General features: G+C 48.9%; 1 protein-coding gene across 7 annotated transcripts in view; it reads right to left on the minus strand.

The window, feature by feature from the left end:
- SLC24A3 (solute carrier family 24 member 3) overlaps positions 1 to 24,754 on the minus strand; it is a 205,225-nt gene extending 180,471 nt beyond the window's left edge. For 3 of the 7 annotated variants that reach the window (XR_011094270.1, XR_011094269.1, XM_068675147.1), the window contains exon 1: positions 24,340 to 24,754. Coding sequence is in view for 3 of the 7 variants with exons in the window: in XM_068675147.1 (XP_068531248.1) it covers positions 24,340 to 24,457 (118 nt within the window). In the remaining 4 variants the exon portion in view is untranslated. The remainder of the gene's footprint in view (positions 1 to 24,339) is intronic. The other 4 variants (XR_011094272.1, XM_068675146.1, XM_068675145.1 and 1 more) reach the window with 2 other exon arrangements.
- Positions 24,755 to 25,530: the final 776 nt, after the last annotated feature.

Consider the following 25,530-nt stretch of genomic DNA (forward strand, 5'->3'; position numbering starts at 1 on the left):
AGCAAGACTGCTGATCTGCTCTACTTATGCTGATAAAAATGAAATAAAGTGGAAAGAAGAACTGACTGAGTCGCCCAAAGCTTCTAAAAATGCTCAGCATCTGACCCTAAGCTCCATGTGGGAACTCTGGAGCTCCTTAAGCTGTTCCAGATGGCTCTGCCTGCCATTCACTGCTTCCAGCGCTGCAGAAACACAACCAGGCACATCCTCATTGGCATTTTTCAGCACGAAGAGCTGAATGTTATGTTATGATGAAGACTATGTTATAATGAGGCCCAGCACGCCGGTGCTGCTCCATTAAGTGCTGATCTCAGAGGCGTCTCGGCTCTCAGCGTCGAGCCATGGGACCTCATCAGGCCAAAAGCGCAGCTGGACCTCAGCAGGGGTGAGTGATGCAGCGCAGGCTGCAGGCCCCTGCGGTTTCCCAGCAAAGGTTCCCAGCTCGCCTGCAGCCACATGGCTCCCCAGCAAAGAACATTTTCACACAGGTTTCACCAACGCTCCCACAGAGAGCATTGTCCTTTTACTGCCATAAAAACGAGCACAGTTGTCCCCCTCATTAGGGCCGTTAATTACTTCTGGTCCAGTAGCACTGAGGGGCTCTAGATGGAAGGAGGTGCTGATGCTACTCTACTGGGCACTGCATGCAAGCAGCACCCATCCCAAACACGGCACTGCCCTAGAGCGAGACCAGCACATATTGCAAGTTCATACCTACCACGAGGCCCAGCAACTAACATACATACAGTCCCTGCTCTAAATGCCTGCCACCACATGAGGGGAGCTATTAGCAGCTTTCTCTCCAGGCTGCTGGTTTCAAACACTCCTCACCCCAATGCCATCATCAGATCAGAAGGCCACTGCATGGACCCAGCCACGAAACATTGCACATTGCACCCAATCCACAAAAAATATCTGTTACCCCACAACTAGAAGGAAAAGAGAAAGAAAAAAAGTTAAGAGGAAGGTGAGAGGATAAATCAGGGAGTTAAGGGGAAGATGAGGGGATGAATCGGGGTCTTGAAAAGCTCTCCTGAACCACACTTATGTACAGACACAATTCTACTCGAGTGCATCACAGCACTTCTCCTTCAGAGTGGGGCTGAGTCAGCAGACAAGACAGCCTTAGGTTAATGGGAGGATTAGAAAGCACTCAGACACAATGTTCAGCTGGGATATAACTCCTTGAGCTCCAGCATATAAACTGATCTATAGCAGCGGAGGATTTGTGCTGCAGCTCAGCACCAACGCTGGGGCGCAGAAGCGCAGTGGCAATGAAAGGCACTAGTAGGCAGCGAGGAGCTGACAGAGCAGTGGCTGGCCAGCCAAACTCACGAAGGGACAAATCGAAGGAACAGATCCGTTGCTGTGGCCTTTTAGAAGCACAATGCTTTTAGAAGCACGCTGCTTCGCAGCGTTGGCAGGTATCCTCATCTCTCACTAACAATAAACTACTTTCTATGCGAACTGCTAGGTCCTGCTGGCTGAAGCCAAAAACAGCACAGCTTTTCTGGAATATGTTTGCCCTCCCTCCTCTCTCATCTGTCCCTTTTATCTATTGTTTGGATGGTGGCAGTTTCAGTTTTTTTAATTATTTTTTTTTTGAACCAGCTGAATTATCTCCCTCCCCATGAAGTTTCCCTACTGTGAATATAACAGGGCAAGTTTTCTGGGGGAGGAAAGACCTGGAAGATCCAGCTGTCTGCTGGCTCCGGCAGGTGAGCACCTGGCCAGCCCACATCCCCATGTCTCATCTCCCTGGCACGACAGATCTGCCACGGATTTTCACAGGGTAATCTGAGCTCAGGATTGCATAAGCGTTTCAGAAATGGATTATCTTTCTTTCCAGTCTGATCTGGGAGATGTTCTCCTTTCAGAACCATCAGCAGCAAAGACCATAAATAGAGCATCCTCAGGGAAAAAGCAAAAATGAAAAAAATACACCTGGCAGCCTGTTCCCTCTATCTGATTTCAAAGCTGTATTTCTGTATCAGTCTAGGTGGAAAGGGCAGGGGAGACACTTTGGCCAGGCCACCATCATTATTAATACTTGCATAGAGCAAGCAGAGCAGAGAGGCCACAGAGAAGTTACAGGCACATGATAAATACTCCAGGACCCTGCATGGAAGGCCTAGCCAGATGGCAGGCCATAAGGAAGGTGCAGAGTGGAGAAGCAGCTTGCCCTGGAAGATCACAGTGCCGGCCACGCAGCACAAAGGGAGGTGGCCGCTCATAGGCCAGCATACCGGGAAGAGCTCTTGGGAGCCTGCAGAATACACTCGTTTGGATGGTGAAATCCTCCGTTAAGGCACGGGCAGCCGCTGAGGAAGACCACGGCAGCATCACAGCCATCACTGCGTGCCCAGAGCAGCAGCTGCGGCTCCCCCAGGCAATGTGGGCAGGAACGTGCTGTGACTGTCCCCCTTGCATGGGACGGGGCTACCCCCTGCGACCAGAAGATTTCCCCACAGACGCTTGCTCCATGGGAGAGACGATTTTGGTTCCCCTGGAGCAGGGAGCAGCATGCAGATGCCTCCCTGCCAGGCAAAGCGTCAGTCACTGCTCTGTAAAGTTGCTCTCCAGCCTTTTCCACCCCCGTTGCTCCCTTAGGAATGGCTGGAGCGTTCCAGGGGAGATAGTGCACCCTGCCCCAAACTTGACCTTTCTGCTGTCAGACAAGGCAAGAACACTCAAGCTCCCGAACACAGCCAAAAAGGGGCAGAACCAGGGTCATAACTCTTAGCCCCTGCAGCACCATGTCTGTACGTAATCACTAGCAGAAAAAAAGAGTACCCACAAAACTCCCAGATGCAGTTATATCCCAACTGCCTCTTGCTCTCTGTTGCAGAGGTAAACACAACTGAAGTTAGAGATCCATCCCAGTGTCAGGGCTGCTAGGAGGAACCAGCAGCCTGGCTTTTCCCCTACCAGCAGCTGCCCCAGCGAGTGTCTTTGTCCAAACCAATCCTCCTCTCCTCCAACAAGAAGACCCCTTCACAGACACCAGATGGGCTGACTCTCTGTGCCCAAAGACCTGTCTCAGTCCCAACACACCACATGGTATCAGCAAAGCATTGTGTTTGCACCCTCAGAGGAACAGAACCTACCTGGGAAAACCACAGGTGCTGGCCCCGGCACCACACAGCCTCCACTCTCAGGCCTGCCTGGGTGGGCTCCAGGCAGAGGCTCGGCAACTGGTACCAGCAGAGCACGTGGGAGCCTATGTGCCCCCCAAAGCAGCTTCTGGCCCTCCTGGCTGCTGTGGAGCCCACAAGCAGCAGCTGGAAAGTGGCACACTCAACACAGCTCAGCTGCAGGCCATAAAGCTGAGCATGCTCTGAAGGCCAGGTGACACCTCCACAGCAGTGTGAAGAATGGCAAAAAAATGTAACTTCATTTTAACTCAGGAAAGTTACCTATTGTCTGAAAATGAGATTTCCACATGCACTCTGCTCAAGCCTCCCCCTATTCCCATCTTGTAGGCAAAGAAAACTTCAAGGTTTTCTGCAGACACAGGCAGATGGAGAAGGTCCATGCAAAGCACGCCACCTGGCACAGGTGTCCTGCTGGGGGGACACTTTGGAAACATGGGGGAACTCCTCTGCAGCGCCTGCCCGTCAGCAAGGTCAGCATCAGGCTGCTAGAGAGTGAAGCTTGCCCATCCTTTAGCTTAAAAGTATTTCATCCTGTGGTTTACCTCAGACCAACCTCTTCCACGCCTTCACGTCCAACCTACCTGGGAAATGCAAGCAGCTCAGGCAGATGGCAATAGGACAAGGGGAAACAATTTTAAACTAAACAAGGGGAGATTTAGCTTAGATGTTAAGAGGAAATTCTTCACTCAGAGGGTGGAGAGGCACTCAAACAGGTTGCCCAGAGGAGCTGTGGATACCCCATTTCTGGAGGTGTTCAAGGCCAGGCTGGATGGGGCTTTGAGCAGCCTGGTCTGGTGGGAGGCATCCCTGCCCATGGCAGGGGGGTGGAACTGAGTGGTCTTTAACATTTTTTCCAATCTAAACCATTCTGTGATATACGATTATCTCAGTGCTTTACATAGCAAAGCTTAGACGATGGACAAGTATCTGCAAGAGATCAAATCTACTGTTCACTGCTGTTTCACTTAAAGAGAAATACCACCAAAACCTACTCCCAAATGGGAAAAACAAAGGTAAAATGAACAATGGGGACGCAATAACTAAAGGCAATCACAGCATATACAGTAAGACTGAGGAAGGCATTGCCATAATCTGGAGCACAGACTGAAACCTAGATGCTGCACAACACAAACCTGCAATTTTACTGCATTCTCTCATGTTTGCTAATTAAATGGGTATAAAAGAGTCTCCTTCTTTTTTCTTCCAGAGTGGTAGCACTCCTTGTCACTGCTGCAGAAGCCACGAGGACCTGAGCTTGCTCAGCTAGGAGGGACATCAGAGGGGTGCAGCACTCATCCTCTGGGCAGTGTGCAGATTCACATGAACCTGGAGATTTCTATAGGCACTTCTTCAGCATCTTCTCAACGATGTTAGTTTTAAGCATGATAACTGAAGATGAAACTTCTTGTTTGCTGTCGCACGTCAAAGATTGTCACAGCATATCAGATTATCCTAGGCTGCCTTGAGTTTTCATTGCAGAGTTCGTGCAGAAATTTGTCTTTATTATTCTATCAGTTTGACCATTAAATTAGCCATTCCCTTCTTCTTGACTTACATCTACGTACAACAGAAATAGCTGAGCAGTTAAAAAATACCACTTGTAAAATCTCCCTTCACATCTCCTGTGATTCAAATCCTCTATAGACTAAGCACTCTTTTTTTCTTCTTATGATAATCTTTTCGTGCCCCTAATCATTTTCATCATTTTTCTTTGGACTTTCCTCTCTGCCTCTGCTGAAGCCACATGTGACACTCAAGGTGACGGTTTCCCGGTGATCTATACAGCAGTGCTCCGTATTTTTAATCTGATTCTCCATTAGTTTCATTTCTCTGGGGTATCATAACTCTTCTGCCAGCCTTTTCATTTCATTAACATTTCACCTTTTACAAATGCAGGGCCTGAACACTGGTGATATTATCTCCGCTGCTTGGCAGCTGCTGACTGCCAGGCATGATTTCTGCTGCACCCCAGCATGGTACATCTTTCTTGATAGAGCTGGTGCCTGTTTCTTCTACCCTGAGACATTCCAAAACTGGTACAATGCCCCAAGGCCAGCCAGCAACACGTGCTGTTTGCCTCCCATTACTTCTCTGGCTGATGTAGGGATGAATGATAGGGGTAGATAAAGCAGCACCTTTTGCATTGCCCTGCTGCAGAGGCCAGCATTTTTTTTTTCCCCAGTAAGCAGAGAAGATTTTAGGAAGGAAAAACACACAAGGAAGACAGACATTAAATCTCCATTGCCAACACGACCTCAGAGCAGTTCTCTCCTCTGGCCCATACTCTCTCCCAGGTATGCTCCTTGACTTGCTCCCCACAAGGCACACCGGACAATCCTAAAATGCAGTCAGACTCCTCGCTGACTCTTTTCTTCTGCATTTCACTAGAACTCCCACCGAATCCCTTCTTGTGTCAGTAACCTTCTTGACTCAATTTACTCTCCCTACTGCTGGCAAGACAAAAGCACTGTTCAGAATCTTCCCAGGCTACTGTCCAAAATGTGGGCTCCATACAAAGCCCGGTGAAGCCAGAATTAAGGTTCCTACAACTTCAGAGCACAAGCAAACAAACAAAGGGCAAGAATCACAGCAATAGTACATTTTACTGGAGTTACTTTATGGGTGGTTACACCACAAGTCACCCAGGTCAACCCTGACTGCTGTATCAATTAAGTTACGCATAATGATTTTCCTCATTCAGAGTAGGCAGCAGGGAAAAATTAGCAATAATGAATTAAAAATAACCTAAAATTGATTTCCCATCAGTTATAGTGCTATTTTTTATACGATTCCAAGACTGTGTGGCTGCTTGAACCTAGAAATCAAAGCTTTGCATGGTTGAAAAAGCAGTAATTAGGAGCCTCACTGTTATCAAACAGATCCTTTATCTTGGAAGACTTCGACAATGTCACACAGTGAGAGTGTAATTATCTGGAGGAGACATATCTTTTAAAAGCAGTGGAAAATCAGTTGTATTCCAAGCCTATATGACAAGGGCAAATAGCTGGCGGTTATGGGGGGATTTTATTTGTTTCTTTAGGAGATGAACACTCATGGCTTCCTCCTCCATATTTACGTATTTCTCACCTAATTCTTATCTGACACAGTGGGTGGAAAGACAGTTTGGGGTAAGGTGAAATGTATTAGTCGACTTGGAATAAAGAATCACAGAACCACAGAATCCTCTAGGTCAGAAGAAACCTCCAAGATCACCTAGTCCAACCTCTGACCTAATACTAACAAGTCCTCCACTAAACCATATCACTGAGCTCTACATCTAAACGTCTTTTAAAGACCTCCAGGGATGGTGACTCCACCACTTCCCTGGGCAGCCCCTTCCCATGCCTAACAACCCTTTCAGTAAAGAAGTTTTTCCTAACATCCAACCTAAACCTCCCCTGGCACAACTTTAGCCCAGTCCCCCTCGTCCTGTCACCAGGCACGTGGGAGAACAGACCAACCCCCACCTCGCTGCAGCCTCCTTTAAGGTACTTGTAGACGGCGATAAGGTCGCCCCTGAGCCTCCTCTTCTCCAGGCTGAACAAGCCCAGCTCCCTCAGCCGCTCCTCGTAGGACTTGTTCTCCAGGCCCCTCACCAGCTTCGTCGCCCTTCTCTGGACTCTCTCGAGCACCTCCATGTCCTTCTTGTAGCGAGGGGCCCAAAGTTGAACACAGTACTTGAGGTGCGGCCTCACCAGAGCCGAGTACAGGGCGACAATCACCTCCCTAGCCCTGCTGGCCACACTGTTTCTGATACAAGCCAGGATGCTGTTGGCCTTCTTGGCCACCTGAGCACACTGCTGGCTCATATTCAGCCAACTATCAACCAATACTCCCAGGTCCTTCTCTGCCAGGCAGCTTTCCAACCACTCATCTCCCAGCCTGTAGCTTTGCTTGGGGTTATTGCGCCACAGGTGCAGGACCCGGCACTTGGCCTTGTTGAACTTCATGCAGCTGGCCTCAGCCCATCTGTCCAGCCTTTCCAGATCCTCCTGCAGAGCCTTCCTACCCTCGAGCAGATCAACACACTCACCTAACTTGGTGTCATCTGTGAACTTACTGAGGGTGCACTCTATCCCTTCTAGATCATCGATAAAGATATTGAAGAGGACTGGCCCCAGTACCGAGCCCTGGGGGACTCCACTAGTGACCGGCCTCCAACTGGACTTGACTCCATTCACCACAACTCTTTGGGCCCAGCTACCCAGCCAGTTTCTAACCCAATGAAGCCTATGCGAGTCCAAGCCATGAGCAGCCAGTTTCTTGAGGAGAATGCTGTGGGAAATGGTCAGGTTCATCTAGCAGGACCTGCCTTTCATAAACCCATGCTGACTGGGCCTGATCGCCTGCTTGCCCTGCACGTGCCGCATGACGAAACTCAAGATAATCTGCTCCATGAGCTTCCCTGGCACTGAGGTCAAACTGACAGGCCCTAACAGGCCTATAGAAACAGGCCTATAGAAACTAAAGAATTTTATTTTGGTTTGGCTGTTCCTCTTTTACACTTACAGCTAAATATAACTCTGTAGAACTAAAATTTAGTTTGAAAATATAATTAAAAAAAAAAAAAACACTGGGCAGAGAAAGCTGCAGCTCTTCAAAAAAAAAAAAAAAAAAAAAGAGAGAGAGAGAGAGAAAAGAGAAGAAAGGATGACTTTTTCCCCACTTTAATTCTAGACTATACCAGAGTGTCACCATGGCAGCTCTGTTTGCACAATCAGCACTGAATTCACCCTGCAGTTCAGGTGCCTCACTCAGGCCTCGTGCAGCAGTCGAGGCTGGCACCAGCAGCCCTGGCACCTCCCTGTCTGACAGGATGGGCCAGAATGATGTAGAGAGCAGGAGCAGAGCCTGTTCCCCGGGTGGAAGGGACCCTTGCACCAATGGAGCAGGCCTGCTGTGGCCCCTCCAGTGAGCTGCATGCTGCAAGCACCAAAAAGCCAGCTCTTTCAGGAGGGGAAAAAAAAATATATGTGTGTGTGGGGACAATAAGTTATGAGCCCTGGCTCCCGGTCTGGTAACCAAACATCAGGATGCTCTGATGATAGGGCAGCCATCAGGAGGAAAAAAAAAAAAAAAAAGAAAAGGCAGACAAGGGTTTTTTCATGCTTTTCTCCACAAAAGATAAAGAAAAAAAAGGACCTTGCAAAAAAAAAAAAAACAAACAAGCAAGAGGGAAAAGGGAGCTTTTGTGTCCAATTTCAATGCAAACACATTTTTCATATTAAAAAGATTATTTTTCCCTTCCCTCAGCCTTACAGCTCCTTTCCTCGCATGCTTCTCTGCAACTGTGCTACATAAATCTGGAACTGTTATTTGTTTAATCATTATTATTTACTGCCTATATACATCTGGAATCATGCTAGGCACTTCACAACACGGAGATGAGGTCTCAGCCCCAGAGAATACATCAGCTCATTTAACTCCACTGTACAACACTGGAACTGGATTTGCTCTCTAAAAGTTCTCTATACAACATGATAACATGCTAATAGCTAGGTAACTAAGTCCAAAGCAAGAAACGGCACACAGAGGCCTGGAGATACGTGTAGGACACAGTGGGCTTCGGCAACCATCACAAATCACTCAGGCCTCATGCTGAGATCTCTTGTTTAAGTACCCACTGCATTGGCACAGGTGAAATCGCAATAGAGCTAGTGCAAAAGCCAGTGCAAAACATAATGAAATGACAGCATGGAGGAGATAGGAAATGTGAACCTACACTTACACACAGAAGTGCAAAGCTAGGGCTTAGGATGGGCAATACCCACCAGACTCAACTTTTACCACAGATAAGAGCATGCTGAAGGGCAGCCAGCTGGCCTCACAATTGATGCTTCTCCACCTTCTCTGCAAAATTTAATTCCCTGCACTAATGTATTTCATCCCCTGCGTGCGGGGCAAAAGTTAACACAGGAGAACCACACACAAAGAGCTCAGAGAAAGGCCAAGAAAACCCACAACGCAGTGTTTTAGATGTTTCAGGGTCCTTCCCTCAACCCTCCTCGCTGCCATTTGCCAGCAAGTGAATCTGGTCTGGAGCTCCCTCCACAAGCTAGCTGCAAGCAAACAGCCTCCAGGAGCCAGAGGGAATCGCTGTCAGCGTCTTCTCAGAAAATCTGGTTCTTCCACAAAGCAGACCCAAGCACAAGGCTTCATGTACTGTTAGATCAGTAACTCAATTTTTTTTTTTTAAAAAAAAAAAAAAAAAAGGAATGAAGCACTAGTTTCAATACATCTTCCAGTTGCCATCAGCATCTCCTCTCTCATCAGCCCTCGATATTATCCCTTCTTGCCAGTTCTCCAGCCAACAAATATCTCCCTATGAATACCATCAACCATGACTACTTGGGGTCCCAGCTGCATGCAGGTTTCTCATTCAGACTAATCTATGTGTCACTAAGCCAGGCTGAAAATTACCTTAGTGACATATAGCATTTCCCCTATGGCACCTGCTTAATTAAATATTGAAAGAGCTATTACCTTTCAGGGATGCCTGTGCACTGGCTGTGTCCATTATTTATAACATAATGTATTCATTATGCATTTTATCCATTGCTCCTGTCTGCTGATCTCGTAACAGTCCCTTAAAAACAATTTTGAGCAATTAATCCTACCTTAATTACAGACAAATATATACAAAAGCCTCAGGACATCTCTTTCTTATATTTATTAAAAGTAAGTAAACATCTAAAAATACATCTGGTAATCAGGAAGGAAAGGGACGAAGTGCCATGGTAGAAACCACCCATAACAATGAACAGGGGTGAGCAGGGACAGTTAACAACCCTTTAAAAAGCAGGCTAGGAACAGGCCAAGTATGTACTGTCAGAATCACAGCTTGACAGGACACAGGGGAATGGCAGGTGATAGCAGACCTTTCAAGCAAACAGGGTTGTCCTCTGTGTTAATCCCACTCCTCACAGCAAAACTGGGACCAAACAGATTCAAGTCTTAGGAGCTGGCTGAGATAGCTTCACGGGAGCAGAGCTAAGGGAAGAAACCCCAAGGAAGGCAGCTTCTTGTGTTTTTCCAATTTTATTTGGATTTTACAACTGCCAGTTGAAGGAAGAGACCGTGGACATTGAAACAACATTTGCTGAGAATCTAGGGTGACTTTTTGCTTCCTTTACAGCTCCTCATTGCTACACTGCAGTTACTTCCTAGCGCAGTGAGAGGGGCCCAGAGCGTGTACCTTCTCCATGTGAGCCCTTCCCCATGACCTGCTCAGCCCTGGGACAGCAGGAAGAAGCACAGCAAGGGAAAAGTTAATTCCTACATCCCTTTCGTGGCCCATAGCTGCCTGTCCTGGCCAGCCTGTCCTAGTGCTGGGGCTCTCACTGGTGCCACAGCTAAGGTTCCTTCCCTCGTCAGGCAAAGCTCAACAGTAGTCAACACAACCAGGGAGGAGAGAGTCTCTCTCTGTAGACAGCGCTGACCTGCCATGCCAACCTGGAGCGCAAGCCCCTCATTCTCCACATTCGCTACAGCCTCCTTTAAGGTATCTGTAAAGAGCAATAAGGTCGCCCCTGAGCCTCCTCTTCTCCAGGCTCAGGGGCGACCTTATTGCTCTTTACAGATACCTTAAAGGAGGCTGTAGTGAGGTGGGGGTTGGCCTGTTCTCCCACGTGCCTGGTGACAGGATGAGGGGGAATGGGCTTAAGTTGCGCCAGGGGAGTTTTAGGTTAGATGTTAGGAAGAGTTTCTTTACCGAAAGGGTTGTGAGGCATGGGAAGGGGCTGCCCAGGGAAGTGGTGGAGTCACCATCCCTGGAGGTCTTTAAAAGACGTTTAGATGTAGAGCTTAGGGATATGGTTTAGTGGGGACTGTTAGCATTAGGTCAGAGGTTGGACTCGATGATCTTGAGGTCTCTTCCAACCTAGAAATTCTGTGATTCTATGCAGGACTTCCCCTGAGCTGTCATTCATGCTGTGTAAATTATGTCCTGGGCTTGCAATGCTACCAAACATCAGGCTGCAGACACCAGCAGGAAGGTAAAGCTCTGGCTTTCACCACATCCCCACCAATGCTCACAGAAGGCCACCACAGACAGCCCACAGCTCACATGGGAGGACAGAGAGACTTGAAGCCCCAGGAGAAATTACGACGACTAAACAACTTTTTACCCCCAAAAAAATATTTACTTTTGGAGAGGGAGAAGGGACCAGAGCACCCCCCCAGAGATGGTATCAGAATACTGATCTCAGAAAGCTTCTGCCTGTGTCAAACCACAACAGCACAGTTACAGGGACACTTATCTGATGAGGAACTTGAGAAAAAGGACAGAAGGCCAAGTTTAGACAACAGCTCTACACGAAGCTTTATTTTTCCCAATAAGATAGTCTTGTATAGTTTATTGGTGAGGCACGCTGGAATGCAACTGACCTCAGTTACACTGAGTTACACTACACTACAAAGGAAAATAACAAAATAAGAAAGGTTTATGTTATTTCTACCAGAAAAATAACGCTCTTGTTGAGCCAAGCTACAACTACATGAGCAGCAGTTAACAGTGTAGGGGCAGGCTTTCTCTAGATGCAATATAGCCTTTGCTAGGATGTACTTTTCAGGGAGAGTTCACTCAGGAGAGGAAAAAAAAATACACTAATCCTCTCCCCAAACTCCCAAAATAGGAGGACTCCCCTATGTGCAGCCCTTTATGTGTCTGAATTCAAGAAAACGAATTTGCAGGAGATGGGGCAGCCAGGTAACAGTCAGGAGCACTGGTACAGATCAACAGTACTGCCATTCTCCCAGTCAACAGGTGTCACCACTGAGCTATCTCAGGTTGCCCCTTTTTCCTCCCCCAGCTAAGAGCTAGTCAGTCCTCATTCCTGCAGACAAACCTGGCTGTGAAGTTCAAACTCGTCTTAGCACAGGGGTGCTAGCTGTCTCCCACACCTGGGGAGGATGCATGTGGTGATCCTCATAAACAGGGCAGGGAGGACACAGCTAGTGTCCTTCTGTCTTGTTCTGATCTGTGCCATCAGGGTCACTTTCCACATCAGGAAATCAACTGCAGGACTCCCTCCAGCGAGAACCAAGCCATTAAGTCCTGTGCATCTCTGCTGGCAGACCCTGCATTTTATTGCAGTCCTCTTATTCTCTCTCCCCCTTTCATACTAATATATCATTTATTGAAAAACTATTCAAAGGTTGAAAAAAAAAAAAAAAGGGAAAGAAAGAAAAAAGGAAAAAAAGGGAAACTAATCTCCAGAAAAAATGAGGAAGCACCTTGTGAATTCTCATGTCAGCTTGTCTAGATGCAAACTAGGAAAACCCCTCTGCAATTTTGGAAACACTACTTTCAGCTCTTTTCTGAGGAGCCCTGGTAATGCACAGGAAGACACACAGTCATAAGTAATATCCATATTTTAGGCAACTTCACTGGCTTAACAGAACTAACACGTACGTTTATCACTCAACACTGGTAAATCACACTTTAGAAGATTTTATCTTCTGATCAGACTCAGCAATCACAAGTTTTCTTCTGCTGAGCACACAGGTCAGCTCTTTCACCAAGGCATACAACTCAACAGAGCACACTCCCAGGGAGTACCATGCCTGAGCTGGGAGCCACGCTCCCCCTGCCCCACTGCAGAGGCATGGAGGGCATCAGAAGTCAGATTCTCATCTGGGATCTGTGAGTGGTACGGGTAAGCGCAGACTTGTAACCACCTCAGCAGTCTCTGAGCAAGGGATGGAGAAGAAAATGGTATGATGATGTAGAGGTGTGTGGCAACCCACTCATGAAAGTCTAACCAAACACACCTTAAGGAATAACTCCAGATAGCAAAAGCTAGATCAGCCCTGTCTTTTCTGATCTTTCTCCTTCCACCAGTGAGAAAACAGCACGAGAAAGATAATGGTGTCTGATGCCATCTAAATATTCAGAAACACGGAAAGCAGAGAACAAAAAACGTCATGTCAATCCTTGAAAAACACTTTCTGAAAACTTCACCCCAAAAACAAGTGAGGACTCAACACAATCTTTGTCACCTTTGAAATCAAGAGAACATCATCACTGATTTCAGTAGATTTTAGACTAGCCCTGAGATGTACTTACAGGGTGATAGTAACATTAACCTTTCAGAAACTTTGTAGGAAGTTTTCTGCACTAAGCCTTGACTGAGGTTTGTGGAGTTTTATTTGCAGACCAACTAGAAGGCTGCCTATCCCTGCAAGGGGGTGATGTGAATGGACACTCCCTGTCTAAATGGCTCTCTACATTCTTGCTCTTTTCACCTTGGTAATGGTTCCCTACATGCAAAAGGAGGCAGACACAAAAAGCAGATGCAAAGCACATGCAGGAACCAATTGTGAGCAGTGCAGCAGTATCTCAGCCTCTGAGAGATGAGCCTGGCCCAGCTCAATTCAGGCACCCACTCGTAGAGGAAGAGCATCTTTGTAGTAAAATCCCAAACTGGAACTTTCCACAGTATTTTCAGGAAAATAAATAATACTATAAAAAATTTATTTTTTTAATCAGAGATGCTGGCACAAAAAGGAGATACTCTGCGTCATACAAGAATCAAGTGTTTGACACACTCCTTTCTTTATAAGGCTTTAAGAAGTGCAGGACCCTTCAAGATGCGATATGCATTCCTTATTTACCCTGTAGTGAGATTCTGCAGACCCGAGTTTAATCCACTGCTTTGCTGCGTGAGGTCACCTTGGACAAGTTGTTCTGTCCAGATTCTCAGCTGGTGTCAGCTGGCACTGTGCCACCAAAGTCAATTTAAACAATTTGAGACTCCAGTCCTACAGTCCCTTGGTCCTCAGCCTCCCTTTTCAAACAGCACTGCCAACTGATAGCAGCTTGGCTTCTAAGATACCTTGAAAATGTGCAAGTGGTACTGTACGAGACAGGTAGTTAAATTCACACAACTCACACTGCCCTTGGAAATTACATATGTTTTTCACTATGATGAAACAAAAAGCCTTTGGTATTTTTGAAATATAACCTTATGATCAAAGCTTTAAAAACAAAACCACCAATGCTGTAGTTTTATTTCACAGCCTATTACACATCAGCTGACACAAAATCCCTAAGGATTAATTTTAGCATAAATTTTAGCATAGAGCAATGGGTGATGATTGGTACTTTTTTTGATTCCTCTCCTTTTAAGTTTCATCATCTTTCCAAAATCTTCTCAAATTTCTCTCTAAACTTGCTTTCCTCACCAGTGGCATGCAGGAGTGCTTGTCCATTGTACTTGATGCCAAATACCTGATACTTCCCTGCAGAAATCCTGGACTTCAGGGGGAACTTGGGATTCACCAAGACAGACCTTCCTCCCTGCCCCACCGGGAGGTGGTGAACCTCTCCCCAGCACCCAGACATCTTCCTGTCCTCCTCACAGACAGCCTGAGCTACCCCAAACACTTCCCGGTGGCCTCCTCTCCTGTACTGGAGAGCCCTTCCCCTGCCCCTGTCCCCATGCAGGCCTCATGTCCCCCAGGGACATGCTGCAACAACAACATCCAACCCTGATGCCTTTGCAGGGCGTGGGGACATGCCTGGCAGCATGGGAAGGCACCTCGATTCTAACAGCCCTGCCCAACCTCACCGGGGCCTCCGCTCTCACCCCATGGCTGAATGGCTCCATGGCGCTTAGCCCTGGGCCCCTTGCGCCTCCCAGGCCATGCTGAGGGAGATCCACCACCCACTCCACAGCACGGACGCTGTGGCATGCAGCATGCTCAGACACCCCACTTGTCAGGCATGCAACCAATGCTCAGCCGGGATCCTTAAAGAAGCACCTCTCACATACATTCCCACACAGGTCTCTCCCACCCTGGATGCGGCACCAGCTCTGCCTCGAGGTGCAGCTCCAGCTGCAGCACTGGCTGGAGCCTGTAGGACAGCTCCTGAGGCCACACGCCTTCCCCCTCAAGCACAATGAGCTTGGACACGGCTGTGAAACTTACCGACGGTGTCAACATCGTGTGCAGGAAGGACAGCTGCGAGCAACAACAACACCGAACTCCTGCAACCCATCTTTGGATTGCTTTTTGATTTAAGAGGCTTTTACATTACTTAGTTATGTTCTTGGAAAACTGTTCCGCTTCTAAACAAGCTTGATTTGTAGCCTCCTTTGATTTAGTGCAAGAATAAGTCCATTTATTTGTCTTTGCAATCAGCAGTCAAATTAACTTTTTTTTTTAAAAAAAAAAAAAAGAATCACCTCTTCTTCCTCTCCCTCTCCCTCCCCTCCTATGACACTGCTGTCTGAGGAGGAGTCCATAGCTAGTAATACCTTGCTGTAGGTACAACTGATTTAACCTGTTGAACAAGCATATCAACAACAAGCTGTATATAACATTTCCTTGGGCTGGAAGCCCTTTGAGATAAGGGTCTTTTTAGCTCATTTTTTGTAACAGGGTTTGTGATAAATCCAGTAGAAGCCAGTACAGACTGTGGCAGGATGGCCTCTGCTCAGCTAGACCTGAGACACTATGCATGTTCAGCTGAAAAACCGTAACCATGGTACCATATGTTGGTTACGCCAAGTGACCAGTCCAACCAGCTGTCCAGCACACTACGTGGGAAGACTTTATGCCACCCCACCACTGATCTCTCCTGACTGTGCAGTTTGGTAAGGCTCCAAAGCGTCCTCTGTACTGAGCTCTGCAACAGCACCTCAATAACTGGGAAGGAAGCACAGCATATGTGTCAAGCTGGATTGTGGCCAGAATCTTCACCAGCTCCTGCACGGCCTGGTATTTACCAAGCACAAAAGCATTTAGCAGTTCTGTTTGCCACCACCTTGTGGAGTTGCACATCATACACGCCTACTCGTCTTTAACAATAGAAATCAAATGCTGTGAGCCTTTTAGTACACACTTCACTTTGTGCACTGTCAGTTGGAACAGCCTAAGTTCTTCTGTCCCTAAAAACAAACTGTTGTGCTCTGTTGGTGCATTCAGTGCTCATTTTAAAAAGTTCCTTTCTGTCCCATTCTGTGAGCTGATGAAATAAAAACTGACTACTGCAATGAGGTGCATTAAGAACTGGAGGGCAGATCTTCTCTGAGGAGAAAGGAATGTCCATGTAAGGCTCATTTTTCCCCCTGCTTTCTGTTGCAGGATGTTCTGGCCATCTTAGGGAAAAAAAAGCTGCTGAGTCCATCTCTGAAAGAGAATTATTTTAATAGCAGACCTTTTGGTTGTTTGTAGTTCAGTTAGCATGTTTTTGGCTTGCATATCAAAAAGATTCTTTTCCTGGTTTTTAGCAGGCTCTTTCACAATTGAGCTATTAAAATTTGTTTGCAGTTCTTGTTTAATAGGTGATGCCTGCTGCAGGACCAAGCACTGAGGATAAGGCTTGGCATCCCACAGTTTCTTCAGAAGAGCATGCTCAGCACCATCCAAACACACGTCCTTCCCCTCTTCCACCATCATAAAAGATAAGAAGATACACTACGTTTACACAGAGCATTCTGGCTGCGCGCTTCTTCCTCGACCACCATGGGGCCACAAGAGACTTCCAGCAGCTGATTTGTAAGGATGTGTCAGTGCACTGTGGATGAGGCATAAATCTGCAGATCTGCACTCCATCAGGACCTCTGTCATTCCTCTGCTGGGAGTACCCTGGTAACTCCTCTCATCTCAGTTTTCCCGCTTTATAATTTGAGGCTACACTTACTTGCCTTATTCCTGAGAAAAGGCTGTGGACCGAGGAACAGCTCGAGTGAGCAAGGATCTGGTTAACCTTACATACACATGAGCCTGCTTCAAGTCAACCACATTACCTTACATGCTGCAAGTTAAGCACTTGCCTCCTGGATCAGGGCCTAACTGCCTATGGACACACAAACATGGCTGTTATCCAAAGTACTGCACACACTACTGGAGGTATAGAAAGGTCAGACCAGACTGTGAATCTCAGCCACTTAGCACAGCTGTTCAGTTCACAGCTCAGCAAAGGAATGTTTCAAAACAACTAAATCTGTGCCTCCAAATGAGTCCTGACACTCCCTTGTGCATAAGAGCGTTTTTCCTCTCTGTAAGGTATATGCCCTTCTCTACACACAAACTCACATCCACCAACACAGCACCCGTGACCCAGCGCTGCTCAAGGCAGCCTGCAAAGCTGAGCAAGAGGATGGTGTGGGGCAGCACGCAGGACTCAAGACATGCTCCTTATCCCCTCTCTCTGGGCCTGCAGGAAGTTTCCAGGTCCTGAGCAGGACTTGGGGACCAGCTGCTTCCCACAGGCAAGGCCTGGAGGCAGATGACATTCAATCCCACCTCTTTAATAGTCCCCATTAGCCAAAAAAGTCCATATAAGGCAAACTAAGACCCAGCAAGTACTGTCCCACATAGCCTTCTCCCTGGACACCACATCTGGACTCCTCTTCAACAACTCCCTTTTTTCAGAAGAACAGGACCCAGGACTCCTCCCTGGAGACCTTGTGCAGAGCTCCCAGTCTCAGAGATACTGCCCAAAAAATTTCCACTTAAACATCTTCAGTCCACGTCAAGCTGCAGCTTTTAATCCAGCCTGAGGTTGTCTCCAGTTGCCGGGAACTTCTATTCATCAGCCCTTTGTGCTGGATGCAGTGGCCCATTCTGCTCACTTTCCTCGCTTGTCCTTCCATACCAACCGAGACAATTAAACACAAAGAAACACCCTAATTTCCAGTCTTCTCCGCCTGCTTCCAAATAACATCTGGAGATGTTATTTGTACCCATTTCATTTTTAAATGTGAGCGTTACACTGAAATACAGCCATGCTTGGTATGAACACATTCACTGTATATTCCAAATGTCTCATGGAGGTACAGATGCTCCTTTGATCTAGCTGGCTCCATTGCCAAAGCAATGGAAGCCTCCACATGCTGCAAAAACATGAGGTGCAGTTTGGTGGTCTGATTCCATGGCCACCCCCATATCAAGGCAGCTTCATTGCTATCAGTTTCCAAGCCAGCAAAATCAGATCTAAGTCTACCCTGAAAAGACACTTTTCCTACTGCCATAGAGTCATAACCATCTGTGGAAGACAAGGCAAGGAAAGATAACGTAAACTTTGTTGGGAGACACAATAAAGGGTGATGGAACTGCCCCTTAGGATTTCAAGTAGCAAACTGCAAAAACCCTACTCAGGATGCCCTTGGCAGTAAATAACACAAGGACAAACTGTTGAAAGCAGGAGGAGTCTAACAGTCCAGCAACAATCCCGTAGAAAGGTGGAGGCAAGACACCTTAATCCTTTTAGGAATCCATTCATGAACTGCAAATTACACACACTTACTGCTTTCAATTTCAAAGAAGTTCCCTTTGATGCTGTGAGTAATTCCACTTTGGTGCAGACCAGCCACAAGGATTTACTCATTGAGAAACCTTAATTTTTCCCAAAGTGTGTCTACAGGACATAACGAATAAAGTGGCAGGACTATAAACATCCTGCCCACACTAGGGCACACCCACTGCCCCTTCCCATACAGCCACAGTAGCGGAAAAAAATTAGGATGAGGTTACCAAAGGCTCCTGGGCACTGGTCTGACTTGACTCTTGGTGATATTAAAGGTAAAACCTAGAGCAGAACAAAGCTTTTGAAAATCCCCAGTGCTTTTTAAAATCTGATGCTTAAAGATTCTTCTAGAGAAGGGCATGGAGCAAAAGAGCAAAGTGTGTTGTTGTTTTTTTTTTCTCCAAAAGTGCAGCAATGTAACTCAACCGTCTTTTTGCCAGCTGTAAAAAAAAATAAAATAAAATAAAATAAAAATGTTGTGGTGTGCCTTACAACAGGTGGCAAAACATAGCCCTGTGGCAGAAAGATGCAGGCTCCCAAGGCAGCTCAGCAGACACTCATTGTGCCTGTGGAAGAAACCTACATTTTTGCAGACACTGGCTGAAGGAGTTGCACTGGCTTCTAAGTAATAGGAGTAACTAGATGCGTCCCTCAGGCTGAATGCTCCACGAACCCCATGTGGTTTTCATTTGGAAAACAAACAAACAAACAAAAATATACCTCCAAAGTTTTCAGTGACGGGTTTCATGAGATCTGGCTCTTTTCTTTAAGAAAAGGAAGCCTCTATGAAAATTACATTTGCTATGCTTCTTGTAGACTGGAAAGCTAGATTCAATGGGTAACTTATTTCACTCCCAAGACAAGAGAAATGGGGAAAAAAAAAAAAAAAAAAAAGTAAAACAATTTAAAAGGGGGGGAGCAGGGATTATTTCTCTTGCTACCGTGCAGTTGCCATCAATTTAAAGAAAGAAGGACAGAGACAAACCAGAGAAAAATGCCCTTGGAAGCAGGGCCACCTTGAGGGGCAAGGCACATTCCCCAGCTGCAGTGCTGGCAGCTGATCTCATCAACATTCTCCCATCCCAAGGCAGATTTTTTCCCTGAAACACTCCCAGGAGGCTACAGCCACGAGTACATCCCATATATATTTGACGGGTCCAACCAAGTCCTTCCTTCTGACAGTGTGACCAAAAACGGTCGGTGCGACCAGGCAGCCTTCTCCACATTAAGGACCATTGAAGATTAGCTGCAGGAGGGACCTCCTGAAACTGGGCTTAGAGAAAATCAACAGAACAGGCTAGCCTTACCATATGCCAGGCCACCCTGACCTCAGGCACCACCCAAGGACTCTTGTTCAGCCCTGGAGCGTTAAATCCTCACCGTGTCATTTCAGTGTGCTGATTTGGAATCAGACTTCCTTTATTTATACTGAGCTAGTTTTCTGCTGGTTTATCTTGCCAAAAAGACTCAGACAAGGGACACAGAAATGACAGAGCCCATGTAAAAGAAGGCTCCGAGGGAAGGAGCAGCCACCAGCAGCACAGGGTAGGACTGATCATTTGCAGTTAGATCAGCACGGGCAGACAAGGAGCCACCAGCCTATCTTCCTTCACAGGCACTGAGGAAATAACAGCAGCTGAGCCATCCTGCTGTTCCTGGCCTCGCAGCCTTGCATTCACTCTGTTACAAACCACTGGGGAGGCCAGTGACTGTTTGCCTTCGTGCCCCACTGAACCCATTCCTGAGCACCCTGTATCCACATCCCAACATCCATGATCCAGCAACTGTAGGCAGTGCGGTGCATTTACCTCAAACACAGCTCCAGCAAGGTGTCCAGCCCAGCACGCATCCCCATGGTTTTGCAGCAGTTTCACCAAGAGGCTCCAAAAGCTGGCATGTATGGAGATTCGGACGTTTTCAGGGCACTTTGTGGAGACCCTGAAACAAGGCTAAGGCTCAGTCCAGCACACGAGCCCCACTATGCCAGTGCCAAAGGCTCGGGCTGAGGGCTGAGCCCACCTTCCGGCATGTCCCCCCAGGTGCTCCCAACACACACCTGCCCTGCCAGCCCCCAAGTTGCCAGCTGGCCACACAGGAGACTTTACTCTGCCTGCCGCTGGTGTGGGACCTTGAACAAGAACTAAACAAATGAACAAATCATTTCCTGCGAAGCCAAACAAGCTCCCTGCCAAAGAGGTCACATACCATGCTCTGGCCTGACACCTCTCCCTAGTTTATGAGGGTAAATTCCCATATCCAGGGGTCCAGCGATTACAGCATTACATCTGGGCTAGGATTACTCTCATGCAGTTCCCGCATCACTGAAGAGGTGAGGAAAACAACTGCTCTTGTGCTTTCATTGCATGACCTCTGAAGTTTGGTTTGGGTTTCTTGGTTTAAGCAAACCTAAACATTCAAATGAAATCAGGGAGTTTTCACTTAACTCCCAGCTAGAGGACCAGGATCTGTCACGCCTAGGGTCTTCACTGCTATTTTGGCAGTAAAAAGATCTGCAAGGAAAAGCCCTGTGAGGCAGGGCCCATGACAAAGCAGTCAGAAGGGAACAGCCTACTTGGTTCATCCCTGTCCTGCGAGCTTCTCCAACCAGTGCAGAGATGGAACGAGGACACACCAGGGCATTTGCTCCCAACCTTCCCCACAATGCACAGGATTGTGGAGAGGCTGGCTGTAAGCCTGCTGTTGTGACATGGATGCTCGCAGCCACTCACAGCCCACACAGACTGAGCAACTGCCATCCTGGGAGAACAGCCGGAGCTCTGGATTAAGAGTAAGTCCCAGGGCTAGTCAAAACGCACCCAGCAGGCCTTGCCTCACCATTCTGAGTGCTTCATTCCTGTCAAGTTAGAACAAGACTTAAAAGCAACCCAGATCTTCCATGCTTGAATCACGCAGGCAATTCCGTTTGCTTGGATGTGCCTATCCCCATGAGTAAGGGCTGCAGATTCAGACCCAGCTTTTCCTTACCATCCTGCCAAAAACAAGCATGCACAGAAAGAAGAAAAAAATCCCACTGACTGTTGCCCCTGTTGTTTCTCCTGCCCGTGAGAGCAACCTGATAAAAGGCCTGACTCAGAAGCTTCTCTCAAAAAACCTGAATCATTGCAGTTTGAAAGATGGTCTTATGAAATGAAAGATCCTCTCCACTCACACCTCTCTTTACAAGTGACATCTTAAGAGTCAGATTGATGGGGGGGGGGGGAAAATAGAAAAAAAAACTCATACTTTGTCTCTTTCTCCAAGGATGGCAGATTTGGGCAGTTTTAGAAGTCACTTATATTGTTCAAGTTAATGAGATGGTTTTTAGAACTTGCTTTCAGCTCCAGTCCCATTTAGCAGACTGAAAAGCACAAGGCATTCCAGGCTACTGTGTTTTGGGTCTGTAGAGCTGGATTTACTCTCAGTTACACCTCTGACTTACCAGTATGACTTCCTTGAAGTCAAAGCACAACCACAGATTTACGCTGTGCCTGGAAGAGGGAAAGAGGCAATCCAGCTGTACTTTTACTGCTAGGATGAACTTTGTGAACTTGGATTTCTTCTTAACTTGCGCTTTATACATTTTTGGAATGCTCAAGCCTTGTAGAACATAAAGGCCTCTGGAATGACCTTCATATAAACATTACAACATTACAGCACTTTGCTATTACACATCATTTAGCACCAGGAGATCTCAAAGTGGCTTAAAAAGCAGGCCTCGTTTTAGAGACCTGGCCAAACGAGACCCGGAGAGACCAAGTCACGCAGAGAAGCAGCAGATCCACCAGAAAAGAAACCCAGAGCTTGAACTCTGTCCTCCGGAGCCATCTGCTCCCAACAGCGCACCCACCAGACAGTGTGGTTACCTGCCTCCACACAAAGAGCCCCAGCCTACTCCTTGCAGGCAGACGCAGGCACGTCTGCCTTTGGAAAAGGGCTCAGCACCTCACAGCCCTCAGCAACCACAGGTTACCCATGAATTCAAAAGCTGCACTCCTCTGGATCCAGGCTGTGGCCACCTCAGCTGGCACAGAGATGGCAACTGAGGGTAATGAGACCAACCAAGGAAAACAGAAGCATTAAAAGCAAGAATATATAATCTAAAAGGTGATTCAAATGTGGGGTTGCTGAGCTGGCTGGGGCCTGGACGCAAAGCTTTCATGGGACCGCTCATGCCCCACCACACCGCAGCGAATACCATGACCAGCTTCATGGCACCATCTGATTCTGAAGACCACATCCTGAATCTGCTGAGCACTGCCCCAGGAGCAGAGGCTGAGTCTGCTGACCCCTGCAATCCAGCCTCAGGGATAGGAAGGGTGATGCGATGTGACACAAAGGTGCTAAACTCCAGACAAAAGTTTGCGTTCCCTCCAAAATCACATTGTTTTAGAGGAGAGAATTTCAAATTGATAAATTAAAATGTATCTTTCCACCCCCTACCACGACACAAGCTCTAGAGCACGCAGGCTGCAGGCTGTGACCACCACTCCTACAGAGCCCAGCAACCTGCGTCCCGATGATGAGGCAGCAGACCCAGAGGGTGCTGTTCAAAACCTCCACCCGCGCAACCATTCCTCTCATCTCCCTTTTGGTTCTGTGCAACCACCAGCATGCAGGGGGCTACATCGATCGCACCAAATGCTACCTCTAATACAGGATTTATTCTGAGCTAGCTCCAGTCACAGACGATGTGAGATGCTCTCATGAATTGAATCAGAACAAAGAGAGCCCCAACAAGGGCTAGCAGTGCCTGCTAGGGAACACTTTGGGCAGTTTTAGTAAAATGGTGAAAAAATTTATCTGCAGTAAGGATCTCTGCAGTCTCTGTCGCGTTCACTCAATGGATGGAGCTCCCTTTCACATCAGCAGGAATACCATGCTCAAGAAGAGCAAAGCAGAGGATGGGAGTTCACACCACCCTTCAGAAAGATGAGTGCTCCCTGTGCCCAGTTTAGAGCAGGTCTGAATTTTGCGTTGCCGCACCACCTGAAAGCGTATCACATGGCGTGGGCAAGCAGTGGGCAGCTGGACTGCAGCTGACTCCTGGCCTCCGCATGGGGCACATCAGGCAAGCATGCTGCCACTGGTGGCCTTCACAGTGCTGGCATGCACGTCACACGCTGGTGTACACCGCATGTGTGCTGGCAAAAGTGTACCTCAGTGCACACATGCACTGCTGTTTGCTCACGATGAGCTGACATTTACCTTTCCTCACCTCACTTGCAGAGGCAACCAGCCACCACCTTTGTGAGAAACACGGATAACTTTCAGTACATGCACATTAAAAAACAAAAAAAAGGCAAAAAATCTGATTAACTGAAGGAATTAAAGCCCAAAAACTTAAAAACCCATCCAGGCATTGTTTCACTCCATAAAACATCGTGCTCGGGTCCCAGATAGCGTTTGCCCTCTTTCCTAAACATCAGCGCAGCATTCCTCGCAGCACGCCAGACACCCCTTAAGACGCGTCTATTTATTTAAAAAGCAAATCCGAGCCGCGGAGAGGGACGCGATGCTCCGCCGCGGGGAAACGAGCCTGGCGTGAGGGCTGCTCCGCGACTGCGAGGCGCGACGCCGGCGGGGCAGGACCCGCACCGGGACCGGGACCGGGACCGGGACCGGGACCGGGACCCGCCGCCTCCCCGCGAGGCCGCCCCGTGCCGCCCGCCCCCCGGGACCCCGCTGCCGGGAAGTGCCGTGTCCGCCCCCCCAGCCCCTGGGGAGCCCCCCGCGGGCTCGCCCCAACGCCCCCAGGCGCCTCCCGCCGCCGCCGCTCCCGGGGCAGCCGAGGGGCCGCGGCGGGAGGAGGAAGAGGAAGAGGAGAAGAAGGAGGAGGAAGAGGAGGAGGACGAGGAGAACGAGGAGGAGGCGGCGGCGGCGCGGCCCGGCCGCCCCCCGGAGGCAGCCCCCGGCCCCGCCGCTACTCACCGCCGCGGCCGGCTGCGCAGCCGGCCAGGAGCAGAGCCAGGGCGCCCAGGGCGCCCAGCTGCCCCCGCAGCAGCTCCCCGCGCCGCCGCCGCCGCCGCTCCGCCGCCGAGGCGCCCATCGCGGCCAACGCGCTGCGCTCCGCTCCCCAGCGCCGCGCCGCGCCGAGCCGAGCCGAGCCGAGCCGAGCCGGGCGCCGCAGCGCCGCCCCCGCCCGCCTCCCCCCCGTCGCCGCCGCCGCCGCCCGCCCCTGCGCGGCACGGGCAGCGGGCGCGGCCCGGCGTGCCGGGAGGGATGGCGAGGCGCGGCAGCAGCGGGGCGCGGAACCGGCCGGCCCCCTACGCGCCCGGCCCCCTCCGCCGCTCGGGGCGGTTTCCTGGGCGGGCGGGGGGGGGGAGCTGGGCCTGCCGGCCCCCGGTGCGCCCCGGTCGTGGGTGTCGCGTTGCCCGCGGCGTCGCGTCCTCACCCCTCGCCTGCGTGCACAGAGCGAAGCTCCGGCAGCGCCCCGGTTCAGCCTGGCGTCCCCGAAACTGGAGGCATCGCGCGGGACCTCCAGGGCACCCAGCCCCGGCATCCCGACGGGTGAGCTGCAGACACAGACAGGCAACGGCTGCAATCGACGGGAGGAGAGAGCACGAAGGCACAGGCAGCACTGTCTTCAGTGCGAACATGCTGAATTAAATCAAAGGAGACGGATGCAATGACAGAACAGAAACCCTCCAAAAATATTTCAAACGTTTCATCGTTTCAAGGTAGAATGCTTCTGACAAAAACTTAGGCTGCAGGCAGCAGCATGGAGGACACTTTCTGGTGGCGGCCTGGCCTAGCCCAGCCACTCCGTGGCTCCCCACTTGCTCATGGAGCCCAGAAGGCTGCAGGGCGACCCTCCTGCACCCTGAATGGCCAGAGGTCACACCTGACAGGGCCACCGTGCACCACATAGTACCCTTCCCGACAGCGAAATGCTTTTTGGCTGGAGATCCACATTTAGATCAGAGGAACGTGCAAGAAGACTGTTCCTACAGCCTAAGTATTAACCAACAGTTGCTATGGCTAGATGCAGAAATAACATCAGCCTCATTCATCTCGATTAGTTACTAAACACTCATTAGTGGGGCCTCGCTTTGGGGCTGGCCTCCCATTATGCACTTGGCTTCTAGCCCCTGCCCTCTGGGGGCTTCTCACAATCCTTAA

The sequence above is a fragment of the Anas acuta genome, chromosome 3 (genome assembly GCF_963932015.1).
Source record: "Anas acuta chromosome 3, bAnaAcu1.1, whole genome shotgun sequence".
NCBI lineage: Eukaryota > Metazoa > Chordata > Aves > Anseriformes > Anatidae > Anas > Anas acuta.